This window comes from Trematomus bernacchii, unplaced genomic scaffold (assembly GCF_902827165.1).
Source record: "Trematomus bernacchii unplaced genomic scaffold, fTreBer1.1, whole genome shotgun sequence".
Classification (NCBI taxonomy): Eukaryota; Metazoa; Chordata; class Actinopteri; order Perciformes; family Nototheniidae; genus Trematomus; species Trematomus bernacchii.
The window spans coordinates 6,161,733-6,185,540 of record NW_022987513.1 but is presented as its reverse complement, the minus strand read 5'-3'; the positions used below and the strand labels follow the sequence as shown (position 1 = coordinate 6,185,540).

General features: G+C 40.5%; 2 protein-coding genes across 3 annotated transcripts in view; one reads left to right on the top strand and one right to left on the bottom strand.

Annotated features, from left to right (window-relative positions):
• Window positions 1–8,236, top strand: part of LOC117469909 (E3 ubiquitin-protein ligase RNF43) — a 93,014-nt gene extending 84,778 nt beyond the window's left edge. Inside the window, exons 3-9 of the mRNA XM_034114386.1 lie at window positions 599–673; window positions 775–909; window positions 1,555–1,656; window positions 1,772–1,942; window positions 2,035–2,137; window positions 2,784–4,271; window positions 5,118–8,236. Of these exons, the coding sequence (XP_033970277.1) occupies window positions 599–673; window positions 775–909; window positions 1,555–1,656; window positions 1,772–1,942; window positions 2,035–2,137; window positions 2,784–4,271; window positions 5,118–5,143 (2,100 nt within the window). The 3' untranslated portion in view covers window positions 5,144–8,236. The remainder of the gene's footprint in view (window positions 1–598; window positions 674–774; window positions 910–1,554; window positions 1,657–1,771; window positions 1,943–2,034; window positions 2,138–2,783; window positions 4,272–5,117) is intronic.
• Window positions 8,237–10,462: 2,226 nt separating this feature from the next.
• hpda (4-hydroxyphenylpyruvate dioxygenase a) lies at window positions 10,463–23,294 on the bottom strand. 2 transcript variants are annotated; one of them, XM_034112679.1, is made up of 14 exons: window positions 23,271–23,294; window positions 23,102–23,128; window positions 21,487–21,549; window positions 20,421–20,525; window positions 20,290–20,332; window positions 20,110–20,192; window positions 14,460–14,549; window positions 14,271–14,377; window positions 14,082–14,159; window positions 13,151–13,313; window positions 12,592–12,663; window positions 12,373–12,495; window positions 12,160–12,276; window positions 10,463–10,923 (listed from the first exon to the last, which is right to left on the bottom strand). In XM_034112679.1, the coding sequence occupies exons 1-14, from the start codon at window positions 23,271–23,273 to the stop codon at window positions 10,810–10,812; spliced, it is 1,188 nt and encodes a 395-aa protein (XP_033968570.1). In that variant the 5' UTR covers window positions 23,274–23,294; the 3' UTR covers window positions 10,463–10,809. The 2 variants fall into 2 exon arrangements, with proteins under 2 accessions (XP_033968570.1, XP_033968578.1); XM_034112687.1 differs by lacking the exons at window positions 23,102–23,128; window positions 23,271–23,294 and adding an exon at window positions 21,854–21,903.
• Window positions 23,295–23,808: the final 514 nt, after the last annotated feature.

The following is a 23,808-nucleotide window of genomic DNA, read 5'->3' as shown; positions in this document are numbered from 1 at the left end:
CGTGTTATCTATGATTACTATACGCCTTACATTCATAATTTCAGCCGGAGGGAGGGGGAGCTGCGCTGCGGAAGAGCAGAGTGGCGAGTGAGAGCTGTCATCTTCCCTTTACAAGCTTCAAACATGTATTTATCGTGTGATTTTGGAAATAAAAGTTTCATATTCTGAAAGCCAAGACTTTGTTTATTTAAAATCAAACAAAACACCCGAACCCCGAAAAACTATTTTTTTACGCAAATCCACGTTTATTTTGAAATGAGCCGTTGCTACTTCCGACTGATTTCGATAGAGCGGGTCACATTTAGGAGAAATCTACAGACACAAATAGACACCTAAATGTTTATTTTTGATGTTTTCTTTACACTGTTCAGTGACACAAGTCAGGGAAGCAGAATAACCCAAAACCCCAAAAATGGCCAGTGAATTCAAACAAATGTGTATCATCATAACGAGTGTTCTGTTCTGTAGCGCAGGTTACCAGCTTTCCCAATGAATAAGTCTCCATTATTCACGTCACATGACTTTATGCATCTCCCAAAGATGTCCTGCTGTCTTTATGTTTTGTTTATAACTGTCTCCTCTGTGCTGTCTCCTTCAGGCTCGTATGGCATTGGACAAAGGAGCTCAGGCCGTGATCTTTGATGTCAGTGATGATGCCAATGCTGCTTCTGATGTGAGTGTACGGCCACTATTGTACTAATCTTTAAAGTGTGTGAGAGGATAAAACACACTCACGTGTCTGTGTACTTTACCTTCCTATTCACTAACGCACAGCTGAGAGAAGCAGACTTCCTTCGCGGCCCCGTGGTGCTGGTGGAGGCACAGAATGCTGAGGAGTTGATGGGTTTGGTTAACAAGAACGAAGAGGCCAAAGTTACTATTGAGCTCCTGGTGGAGCTGCCCAGTTGGGTAAGCCCTGAAACAATGACATCTTTCTGACATTCCTTTCATTAACTAGGGGGGGGGGGGGGGGGGGGGGGGGGGGGGGGGGGGGGGGGAGAGGATCTCTCTACGCTTTCTCACAAAATAACTTTCTCTGCGCTCCATTAGAGTAGGTACAGATATGATTTTGGATTAAATGTAAAATATTAGACACAAATAATGACAATCTATGTGTGACTAAGACACATATAATTACAGGATGGGATTAAATGTTTGAATATATATTTTTTTAATATTCAAAAAGTTGTACACAGTCTTTTTGATATGTTTATTCATGTAGCTAAAGAGTTGGATTATTTGCACCATCAGATGCTGAGTCATGTTCAATATGGTCATTCAAAATCTTGGATCCACAACATAACTCAAGGATATGATGAAAATAAATTGTTTAATCAAAATGAAAATAATTTATATTATTGCTACTAGGCTACTACTACTTATAACTGCATTATTAAGGTGATTACAATATTTAAACCATAAATAATTCACAAAAACAAACATTATCTTCACTTCAAATATGGATTTATTATTGCAAGTTGTTTATGTGAATTAAGTTGAGGTTTTAAATTAAAAATATTTTTGCTTTATTTCCATTTTCTCCTCCCTTTACAGCAACATTATGATGTTGGTATCCTGCTCACCATTGTCCTAGCTATTCTGACCATCGTCCTAATCTTCGCTTTCCGCTACAAGTGCAAGTCCAACCGGACCTGGGTGAGTGGCAGCAGTGACATTTGTAAAAGTGAAAAGCTCACAAAAAACAAGCTGTCAGTCTTCATTGTGGATCCATTTGAAAGGATTTTCTAACCCTCTCTTCTTGTGTGTGCAGGACTCAGTCCATCAGCAGACCATGCGGGCCATCAGTCGCCTGGAGACCAAGACGTACAGCTCTCAGGGCTGCTCGGGGGCCCAGCGGCACCGCGCAGCCTGGGGCTCGGCCAGCAGCTCCAACTCCAGCCCCGTCTGTGCCATCTGCCTGGACGAATTCCTGGACGGGCAGGTGAGAGGAGATAGAGCAATGAATAATGTTTCTGTACATTTAACTGTCAGCTATTTATCCTCAAATCTTCCTCTGCCTCTCTTTTATCGCAGCATCTGAGGATCATCTCCTGCGCTCACGAGTTCCACAAAGAGTGTGTCGACCCCTGGCTGCTGCAGCACCGCACCTGTCCCCTCTGCATGCATAACATCATGGGTGAGGAAACATATATTGCCAGTCAAGTTGTGGTAAAGATGGTGACGATTAGACTAGGAATTTACACTGTATTAAGATAGTAGCCCTGAGAGGTAAGAGAAAAATAATATCTGGTGATCTAGGTACAATCTGAAATGTTCACTTAAAGTTTTCTCTCCTGTATTTGTGATTTATCAGGTGAAACAAATGTTACATCTTTTAGTTCATTGGGGAAAACATTTTTGGCACAGGAATTTGATGAAACGTACAATATATGTACCTTGTGTCTAAAGAGCATTGGGGAGATTCCAATTTAACGTGGAATAAAACGCTAAATGCCTTTAGTTCTATTTACAACATGGTGTTGCTGAACGTCAGCCTCTTGTGGCCTAACTGAGTATTAATACAAAAATGTAACCTGACTATTTTATCTGTTTTCACAGATACTAACCAAGTTGAAACATGGCAGAAGAAATATTATTTTAAAGTAATCACCAGAGAGAAGTTATGTAGATCAGACTTGGATGGATCACATTTATATTTTTCCTTCCAACCAGCCATTTCTCTGAATTCTTAACCCCTGTTTAATCTGCAGTGAGACGTGTTGTATAATCAGAAGTTCCTCGTACCCTGTTCTGTGTATTCTGACTGCTGCTGGTCTCCACAGGGACGGAGCGGCAGCCCCAGAGGACCAGCAGACAGAGTCAGGAGCAGAGCCAGAGCTTCCTGCACCCTCAGCCCTTCAGCAGCCCACACAGCCACCTCTTCCCCCAGCACGCCATCCCCTTCTCTATGAGGCCCCACTATCCCCGGGGACCCTCAGGACCGTACCCCTCTCTGGGCCACTACTCTGGCTCTTCTCCCGTAGACGCTCAGACACTACGCTTCCTCACCAGCAGGCAGCTCGCCTCCAGCTGTGGGTACCACCTTCCTGTGGAGGGTCCCGGGAGGCCCCATAGGATAAGTGGTAACTGCAGGACTTCCACTCACCACTACACCCCCCGTCGGCCCTGCCACAACAACTACCGCTCAGCCTGCCCTGCCCAGCGCAGTGCATCCAGCTCCAGACTGCAGCACGCGGCCTCCTCCACGCCACAGCCCCGCGGAGCGCCCCCCCACACCCGGCAGGACGACGGCAGCTGCTCGGGGGGGAGCTACCACACAGAACGCAGCGGGTACTTGGCTGATGGGCCAGCAAGTGACTCCAGTTCGGGGCCATGTCATGGCTCCTCCAGCGACTCTGTCCTGAACTGTACTGACGTGTCCCTGCAGGGGGTCTATGGCAGCTGGTCCACCTTCCGGAGCTCCCTGAGCAGTGACTACGATCCGTTTGTGTATTACGGGCCAGGTCCTGGACACGGGCCCCGCAGGAGCAGCCTAGAGGAAGGGGCCCAGGCCCGGCCCAGGTCTCTGGATTCTGTTGTGAACAAAGCAGGCTGCCCCGAGGAGCAGACGCAGACTGTGTTCAGCCACATCCACTACCACCGCCACAGACACCACCACTATGAGGAGGGGGAGCACAGCAGGGGCTCGGACGAGGAGCAGGGGGCCGCTGCTGCTGATGCAGCTGCTTCTGCTGCTCCTCTCCTGGACAAAGACTCGCCCATGTGCCCCCCTAAGCACAGCCCCTGCCAGTGCCCGAAGCCAGAGCCCACAGACCGGCCCAGTCCGGGGGCCGAGTGTCAGGACCCTAGCAGCCCTCCTCCAGTCCTGGTGTCCCCAATCCCCTTACAGCTTCAGCCCCACTGCTGCCACCAGGGACACGGACACCCTCCCGCTCCACTTGGGCGAGTGGGGGGCTACGTTCACGACGGCCCCTCTGTTCGCTTCCACCAGAGCCTGGATCTGCAGGACGACCGCAGCATCCACATCCACTATGGTCAGGGGCCCGGCTTCTGCTGCTCCCCCCCTGAGCTGCACCCCGCCCTGCTCCCCGTGCCCCTCATTCTGGACTCTGGGGGTATTGAGGAGTGGCCCTGCTATGCCGGGGCCCATGTTGTGTGGCAAAAGCGGGTGCAGCAGGCCCGCTCAGAGCCTCAGCTCTTGGGGCCCGGGGCCCCTATGGACAGGCCCCCCTGCAGGTTCTACCACGGTCCTGCTGCTGACTGTAACACAGACATTTGTTTGCACTGCCAAACTTTACACCACAATCAGGGTGGGTGACTCACTTGTTTATCTTTAATAACATGTCCAGCCTTTAGGACTTTATGGAATATTTACCACCAAAGAATGACTCATGCCTCCATGGTTAATTAAGAATCCTAAGATGTTGAAAAGTCTTGCTGAATTGAGAAGAAGCATACAAGTGTAAGCAATAGTACAGACTTCTTTGGGGTGGAAATCATGCTTCCCTTTTTCAACATAGAAGACAAACAGAACAGCCAACAAGAAATAATAAAGAAAAAACATAGCAAGACAGGAATACCATACTTAATGACATACATAGTCCTAGTGGGAAAGAACATACAAAATAGTATATATAATAGAAATAAATAAATAAACTTAAAGGGTGCTAATGAGCCCAGACTACAACCCCCCCCCCCCCCCCCCCCCCCCCCCCCCCCACCCAAGCCATTAAAAATCGATTGTTTGTGCAATGCATCTCAGCCGACCGTCCCCCTTGTAAATGAAACCATTGGACCCCACATCCTTTCATATTCCCCCAGTCTATGTTTTAGGATATATCGAATTCTTTCCAAATGCAGAGTATCAGTCAATGTCGTTATCCTAGCTTTAAAACTTGGCACATCCTTTGATTTCCATAATAGGAGAATCGATTCTTTGCACACAGGAGACCATAGGACAGGAGATGAAGTTGTGCATTTCGAAGTGTGTTACATTGTTCAGATGTGCCCAGTAAAACTTCACTATTTAAAACTCTGCCATATAAACAGTATGCACCAGCGTTATCCTTACTGTAGCTGTTTATTTAAAAAAAAAAAATTATGTATTTTTTCAAATTATATTTTGAAGATGACTTGAGCTGTTTTTGTGCCCACAGGATCAGAAGAGGAGTCCGGTGTGTGAGAACTTGTTGCATCCCCGATAATCAAGCTGCTACCCAGGAGCCAGAATGGACAGGCCTCTCATTGGCTATCGCTCTCACGTCTTCCACATTGTTCCACCAGCAATTCCCCCCGGGATTCAGAACTCACACTGAAATGCTCTTTCGCCTGAGTTGGATTGAAATGATTATAATTGAATCATGCTAAAACTTAAACAAATCATTTTTTAAGTGAAGACCCTTCATAATGTTGAAAATACATTGAATTATGAAAATGTTTGGGAGCTGCTGGAGAAACGACTCATACACCACAAAGAGGCAACAAGGTTTTTCTGCATTTCTCCTCTTCAGATATATAGGAATAATATTCATTTTGGATATGATATCACAAGTTCCCATGCTCCTTAGCAATGAATGATCCTTGCTTAGGGTGTTGAGCCCTCATGAAGTGAGACTCCATCTCTGCGTCGCTCACTCTAAAGCAAAAATAACTTGATTTATCTTCGAGGTACTATCTTTCACTCTCGTGATCTGCGTCTTCCTTCGCTGAGTCTAGTCTCAGCTGAGAGAAGCTTTTCTCTCCAGCCTACCTCAGCTCAGATTTCTTAACATGCCTCACACAGGGGGTCTTTAAAGGTACTGCTGTAGTGATTCTTTTTTATGTCACAACCACGTAGCTCCCATAAACTCAACAAAAAGTGTTCCTCTTGGCAGTCCGACCTGTCCAAAATGGAGAGGAAGGTTGATGCTCAGCCCCTCACACAGCGAGCGTTCAATGAGGTAGCTGAGCCTCGCATGGGCCCTTTTTCATTATTTCAATAATGGCAGCTGTTTTGTTTGTGTTTTGGATCATTTTCTGTATTTTTTTTTTTGTAGTATGTAATTATTATTTTTTTATCCTCTCAGAATGAACCGGTTTGACTGAATTATCCCGTCGTCATTACAAGCTAGTGTAAACTTGTTCTCGCCATTTCTCTTGCCATTGGTGTCTTCACATGTTGGTGCTGTTAAACCTCCCGATCAGTGAAAAGTGTACAGGCCATAATACAACCATATCCTCTGCTGCTTTAACGGCTAATTCATCGCTATGTTGTGTTATTCTCCAAAAAGGGTGCACCCTCCCTTTGTCTTCCAGGAACTAAAGCTCAAGGGAAATGTTCTACCTTCTAGAAAAAGTGATTATTTCATGATATAACCCGAGTAAAGCCATGTAACCGAACAGTCCCGAAACATCCTTAAACTCTGCAAGCTTCCCCAGTGATTTTCACCCTGACCCTAGAACAGACATTCTAAGTTGTTGTATCTCCTGTGTTTATGATTTAGGGTAAATCTATAAGGATACGTAATGATCAGGATAAGCAGTTTTTGTTAGCAAAATGAGTATTACAATAGCAAAGGAGTAACAAAAAAATCACCTAAAATTATACTGGCAAATATTAAATTGTATTTTCTCACCTATATCACAGATTAAACTTTGTTTTTTCCAGTTTATACTAACTGTGATATAAAAAATGTCAAACATTACACATATAACAATATCATGTAAACATTTTTTGGGGGAATAACTTTCCAAAAACTGTTTAAACGCAATTATAAAATCATGAACTGAAAATCTGATACTGCCCTGACAGAAAAGATATCCTGGAAAAAGCTTCTTTGTCATCTGTTCTTAAGTCATAAACACAGGAAATGCACCATTTCAGATCAGACGTAAAAAAAATGCATTACAAGAATTGTTTTTCTCATTTGCCTCTCAGGACTTCTTAAGTAATGATACCCCAATCGGTAAAAGATCCTGTGTTGTTGTACATTTGCATTGTTCTAAATTAGATTCAGTATTTACATTTTTTTAAATTAAGATGAAATATTTACGCCATCCTTTAAAAATAAAAATCTAAATATCCATTATCTTCTCACTCCACCTATTTAGCCCCTCTGGCAGACAGAACATGTGTCCAGGAAGAATTACTCTGATAACTTAAATTGTGTGGATAGTAGTCAAAGATGGCTTTATTTGTGTATCTTTAACACAGACTCCTCTGCTAGGCTAAACGATCACACATTAGAGGAATTAGAATGCTATAATAGTGTGGACTTTCCCTTAAAGGCTAAGTGAAATGTGAAAGGCTTTACTCAGCAGCAGTCAGATACAGTTTAACAGCAGACACAGAGCTCATGGGTATTGCAATGTAACCAGTAGCACTTAATAAAAAGCCTTATATGTGCCTTATTCATAAAGAAACTGTTCATAATCCTCATTCAGGACCCTCCCCCCCCCCACACACACACACACACACACTAAGCTCTTACCTGTCCAACCAAAGAGGCACAATCTTGAACACAGTGAACTTATAACTCAGTATGTGTTGGCAACCCTTTCCTTAAATATAAGAACAAAATGTGCTTTTGTGAAGAGGACCTGACAGAATTGAAGTGGAAATCATTTTGGAATCAATATGTTGGACAATCATGCAGACTTTTTAACTGCAGTCATTTGTTCTTAAACCCCACTTTGAATGTGTCAACGCAGCGTCCTCCAGACAAAGTGTCCTTGTCTGTTATTATTGGTGCCTAAACAGCCTCTGTCTGAGATGGAAATGACTGAATTACAAGCAGCATTTACAGGCTTGGGCAGATTTGATCATTTAAAGAACAAAACATCCCCAAACCGTAAGCACATGAAAAATGATGCCACATAATATCTGATGTAATTTCATCCTGTTCAAGATCTTTCTCTTTCTGTGGTTTATTTGTTTGTTTTTTTATGTTTTTGCAAGAATAATGAGCTGAAACTGCCTTTTCTATGAGTAAAAAAAATCCCTCCAGAACCTTAAGGGATATGTCAGTATATTTTGGATACTTTGTGTACAAAAAGAGAACAAACAAAAAAACAGAAATGAAATAGTGTTGTATTTTATATATAATAGAACATTTCAATATAGTGACATGTCACTAATATATTTATTTACTAATATATTTATCCATTTTGTCCAGGTTTGAAAGAGTGGTTTCTGTATAGACTGAATGTTTCTATATGGAAACTGAGCAGTGCCATCACAGATGTATCAACCTGTCTTCATTCCAATTATATGCAAATAAATTATTTTGAAATAAAACCTCTGTGCTGAGGATTGTTTTTATTCTTTTAATTCCCAAAGTGTTAGATGAGCTGGGTTTGTGTTCAATTACATATAGTTGACTCAAACGTACCCAACATAGTTTACAAATAGATGTCTAGAGCTAAATAACCTATTTTGTTTCACACTGATGTACAATTTAACTCCTCAAGGACAACCTATTAAAGAGGGGGAAGAAACATTGCTATAATATGTTGCACAATGTAATCCTTATTAACTGCAAGAATTGTACGATAAATGGAAAAAACAGAATGTCAAGCAAACAAATGTGTGTTACAAAAATGCTTACATTCCATAAAGAGCTTCACCCTGAAGAAAACCATGCTAAATATAGCCTAATACTTACAGAATACACGATTATTTTGCTTCAAATCCAAAAGTAATATAAAATATGTATTATTTGAGTGCTGTCTCCCCCGTATGTCCCGCACTTTCGGCATATTTTTCACCGCAGATTCGACGTGTGTCGGCAAAATAAATCACATTGATTGGCTGTTCAGTTTAAGCGAATCAGCGCACGTGGAGAGAAATGGCCACAGGAGAAACAAACGACTCGAGTAACAGGGCCGCACACAATCTTTGTTTCATCTTTCTGTCATCTATAAAGAAGGTGAGTGGTAAGTGAGAGTGGTTTGAAAATGGTTGAAAACGCTGGTTGTTGTGGTTTTAATGTGTGTGTCATAAAACTGCGTGTATGTCTACATGTCTTAAGTCTAACTTTTTCCCGGTTTATTCTTTTGTATTACCAACACTGACTACCGCCGCCTGCTGTTATGGTGAGTTATTTCATAGAGTCCATGATAGTTGCTGGCTGCTGGCAACGCGTAGGCAGCGTGAGATGATGCAAAAGCTCTGTCGAAACTCGCAACTAGTTATTTGCTGTCTGTAAAGTCCCTAATACAATGAAGGAATATCACCCATTGGATTTTGTTCAAATAGGCAATTTTCGAACTATTGAGGTTCAGGCATAGACCGTAAGTCCTCAAAAAAGGCTTTAGTTTTCGAGATACCCCTACCCGAGGTAGAACAAAACACAACAATGATTTTTCTTATCTTTAGGGTCTCCCATTGTTGTCAATTTTGGGGGGAAAAATGTTTTTGGGTTGTTCTTTAGAACTACCCATAGACTGTATGGAACTACCCCAATCCCTGAAAAAGAGCCAAATTAGACCAGGCCGAAAATGGGAAAGGTGACAAAAAAGCCCATAACTTGAGAATGATCACTCTTTTCCTCTTCAGATTTGCTGAGGTATGAACCAGGTGGCTGTCCTACATCACCAAATAGTCAGATAATTATTTACCTAAAATAATACTGAATTATAGTCCTGTAAACTTAGCTTTAGTTTAGACGGAAATTGTACTTTTTGGTGATAGAAACATAGGACTCCATCACTTTTCTCTCATTTATCAGAAAACAGAAATCCCTAAAAAAGATACCATTACTGAATTGTCTAGGGTGCTATTGAACACTAACCAGTAGTTGTATGGAAATATCTGGTACAGTTATATTGCAAATGAGATTTCTTTAGACATAGGCCTACCTCTTCTCTGATACAGTCAAATTCCAAATGGGGGATAAGTGGCATAATAGCCTATAAGTTAAGAATGCTCACTCTGATGGTCATCATATTTGGAGAGGGAAATACCTGAACTACATCACCAAATAGTCAGAATAAGAGTAACCCAATCCTATGTTCCTATCACCAAAAAGTACAATTTCCGTCTAAACTAAAGCTTTACAGGACTATAATTCAGTATTCTTTTAGGTAAATAATTGTCTGACTATTTGGTGATGTAGGACAGCCATCTGGTTCATACCTCAGCTAATCTGAAGAGGAAAAGAGTGATCCTTCTCAAGTTATAGGCTTTTTTGTCACCTTTCCCATATTCGGCCTGGTCTAATTTGGCTCTTTTTCAGGTATTGGGGTAGTTCTAAAGAATAACCAAAAAAACATTTTTCCCCCAAAATAAAATTTGACAACAATCAATTTCATTAATGGGAGACCCTAAAGATAAGAAAAATCATTGTTGTGTTTTGTTCTACCTCGGGTAGGGGTATCTCAACATCTGAGGGCCCTTCCTGCTAGACTAGTAGGCCCCTATGGGTTTTGGAGAAATTGGCCTTTACACAAATGGGAAACAACCTGCCTACCGGCACCTCTAAACCTCTTGACATACCTTGCTTCTTAAATAAAAACGGTTGTGTTTTCATTTTCCATATATATATTTTTTAATAATGTACAATTTAAAGCAAGACTTTTCATCATCATTTACAGATTAGTATCAATTTTCTCATGTAACTTTGGCAAACAAGCAAATACTTTCCAAATTGTTGAATTTTTCCTTTAGAAATGATTCTATTTCCCAAATACTATCCAACTTTCATGAACATGAGTATCTTTATTTAGTCGTACAGCATGCAATCGATAAGCAACATATCTAATAGCAGTTTTTCTCATGAAGATCATCAACACTCGGTACATGTGTTTTATATCCAGCGCTGTTGAGATGTACAATGATATTTGGTGTGGTTTGGCAGCAGCAGGCGAGCATCAGTTCGAGGCTTTGGCCTGCCTGTCGGGTGTCATCTGGGTGAGGTTGCCACGGGCTTCTTGGTCCTTCTCAATGGCCTCAAAGAGAGACTTGAAGTTTCCTGCCCCAAAGCCCTGGAGAGAGAACAAGCACACACAGATGGCTAATTACTTAAAGATCTGCCGTCTTCTGTGTCATTCCTTATGGCTCTGGGGTTCTTCTCTCAGACACCGTACAGTAAGAAACTTTGAAGTCTGAGGCTTGGAAATATTCACACAGGGTTCAATGGGAGCTCACCAGGGGCTCGCAAACTAATCATGTCAATATTTGTATCATGGATAATCAAAAGATCAAGTGTTGGGTGGTTGCTCTGAGAGCTTCAGTTTCTCACTTTCATGCATTGTATCCACATCTGCAGTGAAACGCTGGAGAGTGACATGATGGGCCTGTTCTGACAGGCAGAATGGGTGCTAGGTAATAAATGGAGTGCCACAGGGTGCAACCCAATCCAAAGATCCCCCTCGCTGTGAAGCAGGGAGCCTTTTAATCTGCTCCTGTGATAGATTTACTGGGGTTTTTCAAGTGGGCTGCTGTTATACTGTTCACACTGGGTGGGAGCTGCAAACAGGTGTTCAGGCCGCTCTCACTCTTTAAGGTGGTGAGGACGTTAGAAACAGCACCACATTCCTATTGGTCTCACCCCAAAAACACGATACGACTACCATTAGTTGACCAATCATACCAGTAGTTTGTGTAACTGGCAGTGGGCAGTAACAAAGTACATTTACTCATACTGTGCAATTACAACTTTTACTTTACTATACTACAACAATATTTTACTATACTATAAAACAATTATTATAATTGAGTAATTCTATTTATGCAACTTTCCACTTCCGCTTCTCTACTCAGAGGGAAATAATCTCATTTGTATTCTACGACTGTTTACTCTTCAGATTATATTTTTTCTCTCCCTTCCTTTTCAGTGAAAACCCTTAATCTCCAGATGTTGAATGTTTGTGATAAACTAAAGGATAAAGTATTCCTTTATGCTTTAGGAAATTCTCCTACTTCTTAAGCCAAATAAATGATTACAAAAGTATCTTGGATAAACTGGAAATCCATGGTCTTGAAGTCATCATAAACTGACTTTTGTTTATGTGTTTCTCTAATGCCAACGACAAAGCTACACCCAAATGTTGATCTTATCGAATATGATGCATTGCTGTGCATTAAACTACCAAAGGTTGCAGATGTCAATACAATAGTAAAACTGACGGAGGCAATATTTTATATGTTCATACTTTAGTTACATTTGTGTGCTATTATTAGTACCTTAACTTATAATAATAAGTAATTCTTCCTCTTACAAAGTGGTTGTGCCGCTGAATGACCTCCAGGAAGAGAGTCGGTCTGTCCTGCACGGGTTTGGTGAAGATTTGGAGGATGTAGCCATTGTCGTCAAAATCAACTAAGATTTTCAATTCCTTCAAAGTGAAAAACACAGATGTATAGTTTGGAATGACACAAGCAAAAAAGGTTGTAAATAATTTCAGGCTTGCTGAAATCACACGTTTCCTCACCTGTAAACGGTCCAGGTCCTCCTTCACCTTGATCTTGGCGGTTTTGAGATTCAGCCGCAGGTTGTCGTAGTACTTGTCAGGCGCTGAGAGGAACTCCATCCCCCGGGCGCGCAGGTTCACCACCTGATTCAAGCGCACAAAAAAGAGAAGCAGCTTCTTAAACTTGCCTTTACTTGCAGATTTGCGGAGGCTGTGGGAAAATGAACTGGGGAGACTCACAGCTTGGATAATGTCTGACGTGTTCAGGGCGATGTGCTGAGCACCTGGGCCCCCGTTGTAGTCCACATATTCCTGTGAGGAGGGGGATGCAGAACATTAAAGCACTGAGACAGGGCTATTAGCCAGGAGGTTTCAACACAGGGAGATTCCATTGAGTTCATTTAGTACTTAATTGCACAACTGTTCCTCAAGCTGCTGGGGACTAACTGCAATAAACCACTGCGATACCCTGCAAATTACATTTAGCTTTTACAGTTAACACATTAAATGAGCAGGGCACTTGCAATTCACAAGTTAGTACAACATGTATTATTAGAGGTAATAGTGCACCTTTGGGTGGATGGGAAAATAACACTTAATGCAAATGATACTGATTCCCAGGCGGTTCAGAATTCAACAGTTACCCATAAGAACAAATAAAACCATACAACTTAGAAAATATTAGGCATGAACAAAACAAAGCATTTAAGATGGGCTCTGTACCACGATGTTACTCCCCTGTGCTACACCAGAGTGATAAACCCCTGTGAACCAATGCTATAAGCTGATGAAGTCACACCTGGATTTGTGACATTTTCTGTCCCCTTGCAGGTTCATTGATGGGCATCTTGATGGTCTCCTCATAGTTGGTCACCACTACGGACCTCAGTGAGCTGTACTGCGTGTGGATCTGCTTGTCGTCTATTGACCAGAACCGGTGGAACATCAAACACTTCTCATACCTAAAAACATACCCGGACAGAATATGTGAGCATTGGCTAAATGAGCAAGCTCAGTCTTATTTAATTATTTAAATATGTCTTTTTTTACAGAAGCCTCAAGAGACACAGGAGAAACATTCTGGTGATCCATCTTTGGTTTTCCAGGATGATCTTAATTCTTTATTTTTTCTATCTGTGAAACAGATGAAAAAAGAATTCAGGGGGATTTTTATTTTAAAATCGGTATTTTTTTTCTTAGTGTTGTAATACGTATAGCAGCCACAAGAGGCTGATGTGCACCACTACCTTTATAGTAGTTCAAGACTGAAAGCACTAATGCTTCTTCCAGGTGAGTTATATTTTCAATGCACAAAAGAGGTATTATAATGTGTGTGTGTCACATGTCACATGTCATTTTGGGAGTTAAAGGCAAACAACCTATTCTGTCATTTAGTGAATGAAGGCATGTTTGGTAGTGGTGCACTTCAGCCTTGTGTGGCTTAACTAAATGAGTATTACAACAACAAACGTTTAATCAAAGATTTTTTTTATTTTTTTTTTTACCTGTTCTAAGGTCGTAATGCCAAGATGGAAAATTATTTTCACCCGACTTAGAAAATGGATCAAAATAATGAGGATTTTGTTTATTTTATAGGCCAGTGATGTTGCACTGGAGCCAACTTTTATATCTGCATGGGACAGAGTGACCGTGTGTGTCGTGTTTACTTGTTCTTTTGCCCCGTGTGCCTGCTGTGCCCTCCATGTGTACATGCACTCAAGCAGTCTTACCAGTCTGTCACTGGCACCATTTGGTCGTCTGGCTGATTTCCCACAATGTGATCGATGAAGTGCAAACCTGCCAGTGGACTAAAAAGAAATGAAGAGAAAACAATCATTGCATGAGTATGTTTCCATGACAGTTCTGCAAAAAAAGGGATAATACCCATTATAAACATGTTGGGAATGTCAGACACTCACAGTTTGGCTAACAGAGGATCCTTAAACAGAGGCTCTTTGTAGCCTGGCAGGAAGAGGCCTTTGTAGGGACTGAGGTACTCAACCAGTGTGTGAGTTGTATCTCCATACTGAAAGAAAATCATTGACAGATATTGTTATTAATCCCCAGTCTCATATGTGTCATCACACAAGGCTTGAACATGTGCGTACCGTCTGAAGCACGGCACACTTGATCCTCCCCTGGCCGTCCTGCTCCACCCAGGGCTCCTTCACGATCACAGCTCCTCGCTCTTTAGCTGTCTGTCACAAACACAGGATCTTAACAGTATTTCTCTCTGAAGACATCTCTTGGAAGCCCTCCAGCGGCTGAAGACAGAATACATTTCTACACATGCTGTGATATATTTCTTAACATGCAAGTATCTCAAATCTGAGTACATTCAGAGGTGATTCAGTCTCTTTGTAGCCACCTGATGGTCGACAGAGAGAGTTTAACCATAGCCAGTCTGACCTTAACTGAGGTAAAGAGTTCAAATCAGGCTAAATCTGTTGCACCACCAGCATGTTCCCCCTATTTCAACACACACCGAGTGCACTGCACATAGTCATATACATGTCATTGGGGTTATTTCTTGAATTTGGAACGTTGTTGAAGCCTACATTTTAATCAAAATAAGTTAAAGAGAGCTCGGGTGACACACCGACTTTGTTGTTGTTGAGCCTTTTTTGTTGTCTTGTGTTTCTTTGTGGTTGTTTTGTGTCTCTTTGTGGTTATGTGTCTTTTTGTAGTTGTTTTGTTTCTCCTTTTGGTTGTTTTGTGTCTCTTTGTAGTTGTTTTGTGTCTCTTTGTGGTTGTTATGTGTCTCTTTGTGGTTGTTTTGTGTCTCTGTGGTTGTTTTGTGTCTCTTTGTGGTTGTTATGTGTCTCTGTGGTTGTTTTGTGTCTCTTTGTGGTTGTTTTGTGTCTCTTTGTGGTTGTTTTGTGTCTCTTTGTGGTTGTTATGTGTCTCTGTGGTTGTTATGTGTCTCTTTGTGGTTGTTTTGTGTCTCTTTGTGGTTGTTTTGTGTCTCTTTGTGGTTGTGTGTCTCTTTGTAGTTGTTATGTGTCTCTTTGTGGTTGTTATGTGTCTCTGTGGTTGTTATGTGTCTCTTTGTGGTTGTTTTGTGTCTCTTTGTGGTTGTTATGTGTCTCTTTGTGGTTGTTATGTGTCTCTTTGTGGTTGTTTTGTTTCTCTTTGTGGTTGTTTTGTGTCTCTTTGTGGTTGTTATGTGTCTCTTTGTGGTTGTTTTGTGTCTCTTTGTGGTTGTTTTGTGTCTCTTTGTGGTTGTTTTGTGTCTCTTTGTGGTTGTTTTGTGTCTCTTTGTGGTTGTTTGTGTCTCTTTGTAGTTGTTTTGTGTCTCTTTGTGGTTGTTTTGTGTCTCTTTGTGGTTGTTATGTGTCTCTTTGTGGTTGTTTTGTGTCTCTTTGTGGTTGTTTTGTGTCTCTTTGTGGTTGTGTGTCTCTTTGTAGTTGTTATGTGTCTCTTTGTGGTTGTTATGTGTCTCTGTGGTTGTTATGTGTCTCTTTGTGGTTGTTTTGTGTCTCTTTGTGGTTGTTATGTGTCTCTTTGTGGTTGTTATGTGTCTCTTTGTGGTTGTTTTGTTTCTCTTTGTGGTTGTTTTGTGTCTCTTTGTGGTTGTTATGTGTCTCTTTGTGGTTGTTTTGTGTCTCTTTGTAGTTGTTTTGTGTCTCTTTGTGGTTGTTATGTGTCTCTGTGGTTGTTTTGTGTCTCTTTGTGGTTGTTATGTGTCTCTTTGTGGTTGTTTTGTGTCTCTTTGTGGTTGTTTTGTGTCTCTTTGTGGTTGTGTGTCTCTTTGTAGTTATGTGTCTCTTTGTGGTTATGTGTCTCTGTGGTTGTTATGTGTCTCTTTGTGGTTGTTTTGTGTCTCTTTGTGGTTGTTATGTGTCTCTTTGTGGTTGTTTTGTGTCTCTGTGGTTGTTTTGTGTCTCTTTGTGGTTGTTTTGTGTCTCTTTGTGGTTGTTTTGTGTCTCTGTGGTTGTTTTGTGTCTCTTTGTAGTTATGTGTCTCTTTGTGGTTGTTTTGTGTCTCTTTGTGGTTGTGTGTCTCTTTGTAGTTGTTATGTGTCTCTTTGTGGTTGTTATGTGTCTCTGTGGTTGTTATGTGTCTCTTTGTGGTTGTTTTGTTTCTCTTGTGGTTGTTTTGTGTCTCTTTGTGGTTGTTATGTGTCTCTTTGTGGTTGTTTTGTGTCTCTTTGTGGTTGTTTTGTGTCTCTTTGTGGTTGTTATGTGTCTCTGTGGTTGTTTTGTGTCTCTTTGTGGTTGTTATGTGTCTCTTTGTGGTTGTTTTGTGTCTCTTTGTGGTTGTGTGTCTCTTTGTAGTTGTTATGTGTCTCTTTGTGGTTGTTATGTGTCTCTGTGGTTGTTATGTGTCTCTTTGTGGTTGTTTTGTTTCTCTTTGTGGTTGTTTTGTGTCTCTTTGTGGTTGTTTTGTGTCTCTTTGTGGTTGTTTTGTGTCTCTTTGTGGTTGTGTGTCTCTTTGTAGTTGTTATGTGTCTCTTTGTGGTTGTTATGTGTCTCTGTGGTTGTTATGTGTCTCTTTGTGGTTGTTTTGTTTCTCTTTGTGGTTGTTTTGTGTCTCTTTGTGGTTGTTATGTGTCTCTTTGTGGTTGTTATGTGTCTCTGTGGTTGTTATGTGTCTCTTTGTGGTTGTTTTGTTTCTCTTTGTGGTTGTTTTGTGTCTCTTTGTGGTTGTGTGTCTCTTTGTAGTTGTTATGTGTCTCTTTGTGGTTGTTATGTGTCTCTGTGGTTGTTATGTGTCTCTTTGTGGTTGTTTTGTTTCTCTTTGTGGTTGTTTTGTGTCTCTTTGTGGTTGTTTTGTGTCTCTTTGTGGTTGTTATGTGTCTCTTTGTGGTTGTTTTGTGTCTCTGTGGTTGTTTTGTGTCTCTTTGTGGTTGTTTTGTGTCTCTTTGTGGTTGTTATGTGTCTCTTTGTGGTTGTTATGTGTCTCTGTGGTTGTTTTGTGTCTCTTTGTGGTTGTTTTGTGTCTCTTTGTGGTTGTTTTGTGTCTCTTTGTGGTTGTGTGTCTCTTTGTAGTTGTTATGTGTCTCTTTGTGGTTGTTATGTGTCTCTGTGGTTGTTATGTGTCTCTTTGTGGTTGTTTTGTGTCTCTTTGTGGTTGTTTTGTGTCTCTTTGTGGTTGTTATGTGTCTCTGTGGTTGTTTTGTGTCTCTTTGTGGTTGTTATGTGTCTCTTTGTGGTTGTTTTGTGTCTCTTTGTGGTTGTTTTGTGTCTCTTTGTGGTTGTGTGTCTCTTTGTAGTTGTTATGTGTCTCTTTGTGGTTGTTATGTGTCTCTGTGGTTGTTATGTGTCTCTTTGTGGTTGTTTTGTGTCTCTTTGTGGTTGTTATGTGTCTCTTTGTGGTTGTTATGTGTCTCTGTGGTTGTTATGTGTCTCTTTGTGGTTGTTTTGTTTCTCTTTGTGGTTGTTTTGTGTCTCTTTGTGGTTGTTTTGTGTCTCTTTGTGGTTGTTATGTGTCTCTTTGTGGTTGTTTTGTGTCTCTTTGTGGTTGTTTTGTGTCTCTGTGGTTGTTTTGTGTCTCTTTGTAGTTGTTATGTGTCTCTTTGTGGTTGTTTTGTGTCTCTTTGTGGTTGTGTGTCTCTTTGTAGTTGTTTTGTGTCTCTTTGTGGTTGTTTTGTGTCTCTTTGTGGTTGTTTTGTGTCTCTTTGTGGTTGTTATGTGTCTCTTTGTGGTTGTTTTGTGTCTCTTTGTGGTTGTTTTGTGTCTCTGTGGTTGTTTTGTGTCTCTGTGGTTGTTTTGTGTCTCTTTGTGGTTGTTTTGTGTCTCTTTGTGGTTGTTTTGTGTCTCTGTGGTTGTTTTGTGTCTCTTTGTGGTTGTTTTGTGTCTCTGTGGTTGTTTTGTGTCTCTGTGGTTGTTTTGTGTCTCTTTGTGGTTGTTTTGTGTCTCTTTGTGGTTGTTATGTGTCTCTTTGTAGTTGTTTTGTGTCTCTGTGGTTGTTTTGTGTCTCTTTGTGGTTGTTTTGTGTCTCTTTGTGGTTGTTTTGTGTCTCTGTGGTTGTTTTGTGTCTCTGTGGTTGTTTTGTGTCTCTTTGTGGTTGTTTTGTGTCTCTTTGTAGTTGTTATGTGTCTCTTTGTAGTTGTTATGTGTCTCTTTGTGGTTGTTTTGTGTCTCTTTGTAGTTGTTTTGTGTCTCTTTGTGGTTGTTTTGTGTCTCTTTGTGGTTGTTATGTGTCTCTTTGTGGTTGTTTTGTGTCTCTTTGTGGTTGTTATGTGTCTCTTTGTGGTTGTTATGTGTCTCTTTGTGGTTGTTATGTGTCTCTGTGGTTGTTATGTGTCTCTTTGTGGTTGTTTTGTGTCTCTGTGGTTGTTTTGTGTCTGTGGTTGTTTTGTGTCTCTTTGTGGTTGTTTTGTGTCTCTTTGTGGTTGTTTTGTGTCTCTTTGTGGTTGTTTTGTGTCTCTTTGTGGTTGTTTTGTGTCTGTGGTTGTTTTGTGTCTCTTTGTGGTTGTTTTGTTTCTCTTTGTGGTTGTTTTGTGTCTCTTTGTGGTTGTTTTGTTTCTCTTTGTGGTTGTTTTGTGTCTCTTTGTGGTTGTTATGTGTCTCTTTGTGGTTGTTATGTGTCTCTTTGTGGTTGTTATGTGTCTCTTTGTGGTTGTTATGTGTCTCTTTGTGGTTGTTATGTGTCTCTTTGTGGTTGTTTTGTGTCTGTGGTTGTTTTGTGTCTCTTTGTGGTTGTTTTGTGTCTCTTTGTGGTTGTTTTGTGTCTGTTTGTGGTTGTTTTGTGTCTCTTTGTGGTTGTTATGTGTCTCTTTGTGGTTGTTTTGTGTCTCTTTGTGGTTGTTATGTGTCTCTTTGTGGTTGTTTTGTGTCTCTTTGTGGTTGTTTTGTGTCTCTTTGTGGTTGTTATGTGTCTCTTTGTGGTTGTTTTGTTTCTCTTTGTGGTTGTTATGTGTCTCTTTGTGGTTGTTTTGTTTCTCTTTGTGGTTGTTTTGTGTCTCTTTGTGGTTGTTATGTGTCTCTTTGTGGTTGTTATGTGTGTGGTTGTTATGTGTCTCTTTGTGGTTGTTTTGTGTCTCTGTGGTTGTTATGTGTCTCTTTGTAGTTGTTTTGTGTCTTTGTGGTTGTTTTGTGTCTCTGTGGTTGTTTTGTGTCTCTGTGGTTGTTTTGTGTCTCTTTGTGGTTGTTATGTGTCTCTTTGTGGTTGTTTTGTGTCTCTTTGTGGTTGTTTTGTGTCTCTGTGGTTGTTTTGTGTCTCTGTGGTTGTTTTGTGTCTCTTTGTGGTTGTTTTGTGTCTCTGTGGTTGTTTTGTGTCTCTTTGTGGTTGTTTTGTGTCTCTGTGGTTGTTTTGTGTCTCTTTGTGGTTGTTTTGTGTCTCTTTGTGGTTGTTTTGTGTCTTTTTGTGGTTATTTGTCTCTGTGGTTGTTTTGTTTCTCTTGTTGGTTGTTATGTCTCTTTGTATTTTTTTTGTTTTTCTTCGTGGTTGTTATGGTTCACACGCTCCGCACCCCCCCCCCCCGCCGTTGACAATCGCGAAGCGCTGTACTCCACTGACGCCACCCCCCCCCCCCCCGTTGACAATCGCGAAGCGCTGTTCCCCACTGACGCCACCCCCCCCCCCCCCGTTGACAATCGTCAGAAGTTGGAGTACCAAACACTGACTCCAGGTACTCATCTGAGTACCTCACTGAGAAAGTTGTGTGCACCTCTGGTTATGTGACTCTTTCTCGTTGTTTTGTGTCTCTGAAGTTGTATCTTTATTGTTTTGTGTCTGTCATTATTCTGTATCTCTTTGTAGTCATTTTGTGTCTCTTGGAAGTCGTGTTGTGTCTCTTGTTGCTTTTGGTACCTTGACTAAGAAGTCGCAGTCCTCCACTTGGAAAGCGATGTCCTTGACTCCGTCTCCATGCTTCACCAAGTGTTCTCCCATCTCTGAGGGAACATAGATACATGTTGAAAGCCATCCTACTGTATGTCATGTGCACATCATTTTATCTTTCATTTAGTCTCAAGTCGTGAGAAAACTTGCCTTCATTTCCAGGATTAAGCGCTGATTCAAAAGCAAATATTATCTGTGAGGAGAGAGGAGGGTGTTGTGTATCACTGATTGTGGATTTACTGAGTGATAATTCAATCAGCACAGGATGACAGACTGCATACCTTATCCTGTCTGATGACATGTGACACCACCTCTCTGTTGCCCGTCTCCAGACCCTTATAGGCCAAAGGCTCGAAGCCCATCTTATCACAGTAGAAGGAGGCCGCCTGCAAAGTGTCACAGTGTCTTTCACTAAGGAGGGACTTTAACTACTGTATGACAAGGTGAGAAACAGTGGGGAACTCCTACTTAAAATGTAGGAGTTACTGTGTTTGTTTTTCAATCACTGTTGTGTGTTTGACCTGTCTGCTTAACCAATTCAATGTTTGTTTGTTTTTTTATATGAATTTATTCAGATTCATTACGTTTTCTACAATGTCAATTACATTTCTCTTCAACAAAATGTAGTGGAACATGTAAACATTTGTAAATAAGATATAAATATATAATAAATAAAATGTTTTTGTTTGAATGATGAAACTGCTGATCATGTACTCTAATCTATACAATAAGTCTAAAAAATCTTGTGAGAGGCACATTGTATTGTGCTAGAGATAAGGGTGAACTTTAAAAATGTGTTATTTGTTGTTATTTTCAATATTTGAAGACTTTATGACACAGAAAAGCTCCAAATCCTCACATTTGAAAAGCTGGAACCAGGGTAAGTTATATTTTCAAAACAGTTCTAGGTACTTTCAGTCCATGATTTGTCTTTTTCAATAATTCAGGAATAATCTTTTCTTGTTGCTTTGAAGACCAATATTTCCAAAGGCTATTGATTAAACTAGTCGTGCTTTTGTGTAGAGGAAAACATTTAAGGTTTTTACTTTTTTTAAGGTAAACCTGTGAATGTTTGTACATAAAAGTAAATAAAACTTTATTAAAACATGGGCTTTTCCCACCAAACCAGATCTTTATGCTTTTTTACAGGTAAAACCCATGTACACAAGCATAAAGATCATTAAAAGGACACTGAACTTTAAAATGTACAATATGTGGAATCTAAAAAAGACATCTGGATCCAATTATTAATTATGTGAGTAAGAAGAGTATCAGATTGGACCGGTGCTGAAATCCTGAAACTGTCACAGATGAGAGAAGAGTAAATATCAGCGTGTAGATTCTGACCTGCTTGGCATTGCCGACCCAGAAGGTGATATGATGAAACTTGACAAACCTTCCCCTTGCGTGCTAGAAAGCAAATAAGTGAATTTGCAACAGAACTATTACATCAGCTAATACAAAAAAAAATCTTCAGGAGAACATACAACACATTCCTGCAAAGCTAACACTTTCATCAATATTCTCAGTAAAACATTTAAAAAAAAACATAGATTTTTCCAGCAAATATTTATAATTTAGCTATGCCTAAATAAAACAGTTTCTGGAAATCCATAACAGAAACAACAGTAAACATCAATGTTTCTCTTAATTCTGTAACATGGCTAGATAGAAAATAAATGTTGAAATAACTGTGTTAACGTCTATACTGTACCAGGTGTGCTCAAACTCTTTTGTTAAAGGTCCACTTGTCAATTTTATACAAGGTCAATGGTCCCCCCACCCCCGGAGCGGAGCAACGAAACTGAAATTAAGAAGCAGTTTCGGCGCGCTATGCATGGGGCCACCTTGAGGGGGTTTCCCGACATGTCGTTGCAGTAAATTAAAGGGTGTTTCATGTTGTCGTTGCTGTGGACCTTCTTAATCTTTTTTTATGTTTATCTTTTTTATTTTGAAATTGTTACGTTTATTCTGGTTTGTTTTGTGTTTGTATCTTTTATTTTAAATGTATTTATTTATTTAATGTTTTGTGAGCTGAGCTGTGTGATTTTATATTGTATGTATCTCTCTGTACAGCACTTTGGTCTGGAGGTTTTAAAGTGCTATATAAATAAAGTTGGATTGGATTGGATTAATCTACTTTATTTGGGGGCCACCTTCTGGTCCAAGCACTTGCCTGTCGGTAAACCGCGCCCCTGTATACACACACACATTCAATACATACATACAGTATGATGGCTTGAACTAGCGGGAGAAATGGCACTGTTTGTAGCCAATGCCTTGAACCTCGGCAAAAATGGCATTAGAAGCATTAGAAAGTCAAGGTAAACTTGCGGTTAACTTGCGGTCTGCAATGCAGTAAATATAAACACGTCAGACACAAGAAAATATACATTAAAGGGGACCTATCATGCAAAATGCACTTTGTGATGTCTTTTATACATAAATATGTGTCCCCGGTGCGTTGGGGAACTCACGCAGCGTCAGAAAATAAAACCCTTTCTTTTCCTCTGTACCCAAATCTTTTAAAAACGGGGGTACAACGAGCGGATACAGATTGAGCAGTATGAGGCATGGCTACAATGGGTGAACTGTTTGGTATTTTAAGCAAAAAACTTCACAGACATGTTTTGTATAGGTATGGCCCTACAATATATTTTTCCAATATAGCATAATAGGTCCACTTTAATTTACATCAGAATCAGACATTTCTTTTTTTATAATGGGACACAGGGTTCAGTCCGGATTGATTTGCAGTTGGATCCGGACCTTGGTTTGAGAAGCCCTGGTCTATACTTTACTCTATTGGTGAGTAATTTTTAATCGTTTGAGGCCTTCTTTAAAATGTTTTAGACATATTCGAAATCTACTTGGCTATGATCAAGCAGAACTAACAGAAATGTTAACACATCAAACTACATCAAACATCACAGTCCTTCTTCACAAGCACTTCAAATCTTACCTTCTCCCCTTTATCTGTGTAGCTTGTCTAAAAAGAAAGAAAAGATAAAGATCATTAGAACTTCAAGTGCTACAGTGTCCCTGGCCTTTATCCACTGAAGTTATAATAATGATCTCCTCAGTAACACAGCGGTGATAATGTCTCAATATTGACTCATTGACTCTCTTACCATGCTGTGATTGTACCCGGGCCACAGTTTAGAGAAAAGAATGATCAAAATCAGTGCAGGGGTGCTGATAAGTACTGACCGGATGACCCACTGTGATTGGTTCTTTAGGATCTACACCCACCTGTCCGCCTCCTTCCTTACTGATGCACTTACTAAAACAGTTCAATAACAGATGTTTTTTTCATCTCGCCTGAGTCCAGTGTCTAATCAATTGTCAGTCCTCTGAGCCTCAGTCGTCATAGAAAATTAGACACATTAACCTCATCATAGCAAATAATGAGGTATACTACTCTCATTCTGTAGGATGTACAATACCTCTCAGGTGTGGTATCCTCAGGTGAATAACGGTTTGTATTGAGACTCATTACATCATCATGAAATATGTATTGCATTTAAAATAAACCAAACTAGGAGGCAGGCAACGCTGAATAAAAATACAGCTGTTCCACAACTTTAAGATGTTCTTCTGGTTTCTGATTTCCACCACCAGAGGGAGCAACAGTGCCTGATTTCAACAGAAACAGAAAAGCAATCTCCC

Bases quoted from the DNA above. Each gene is read 5' to 3' on its own strand.
- hpda (XM_034112679.1), bottom strand. The intron at 14,160-14,270 runs GTGAGTGTCTGA...ATTTCTTTTTAG, and splicing joins GATCCTCTGTTAGCCAAACT to TCCACTGGCAGGTTTGCACT. The intron at 10,924-12,159 runs GTAAGAGGAAGA...TTCTCTCTCCAG, and splicing joins TTCAGCGGCACAACCACTTT to GGCTTTGGGGCAGGAAACTT.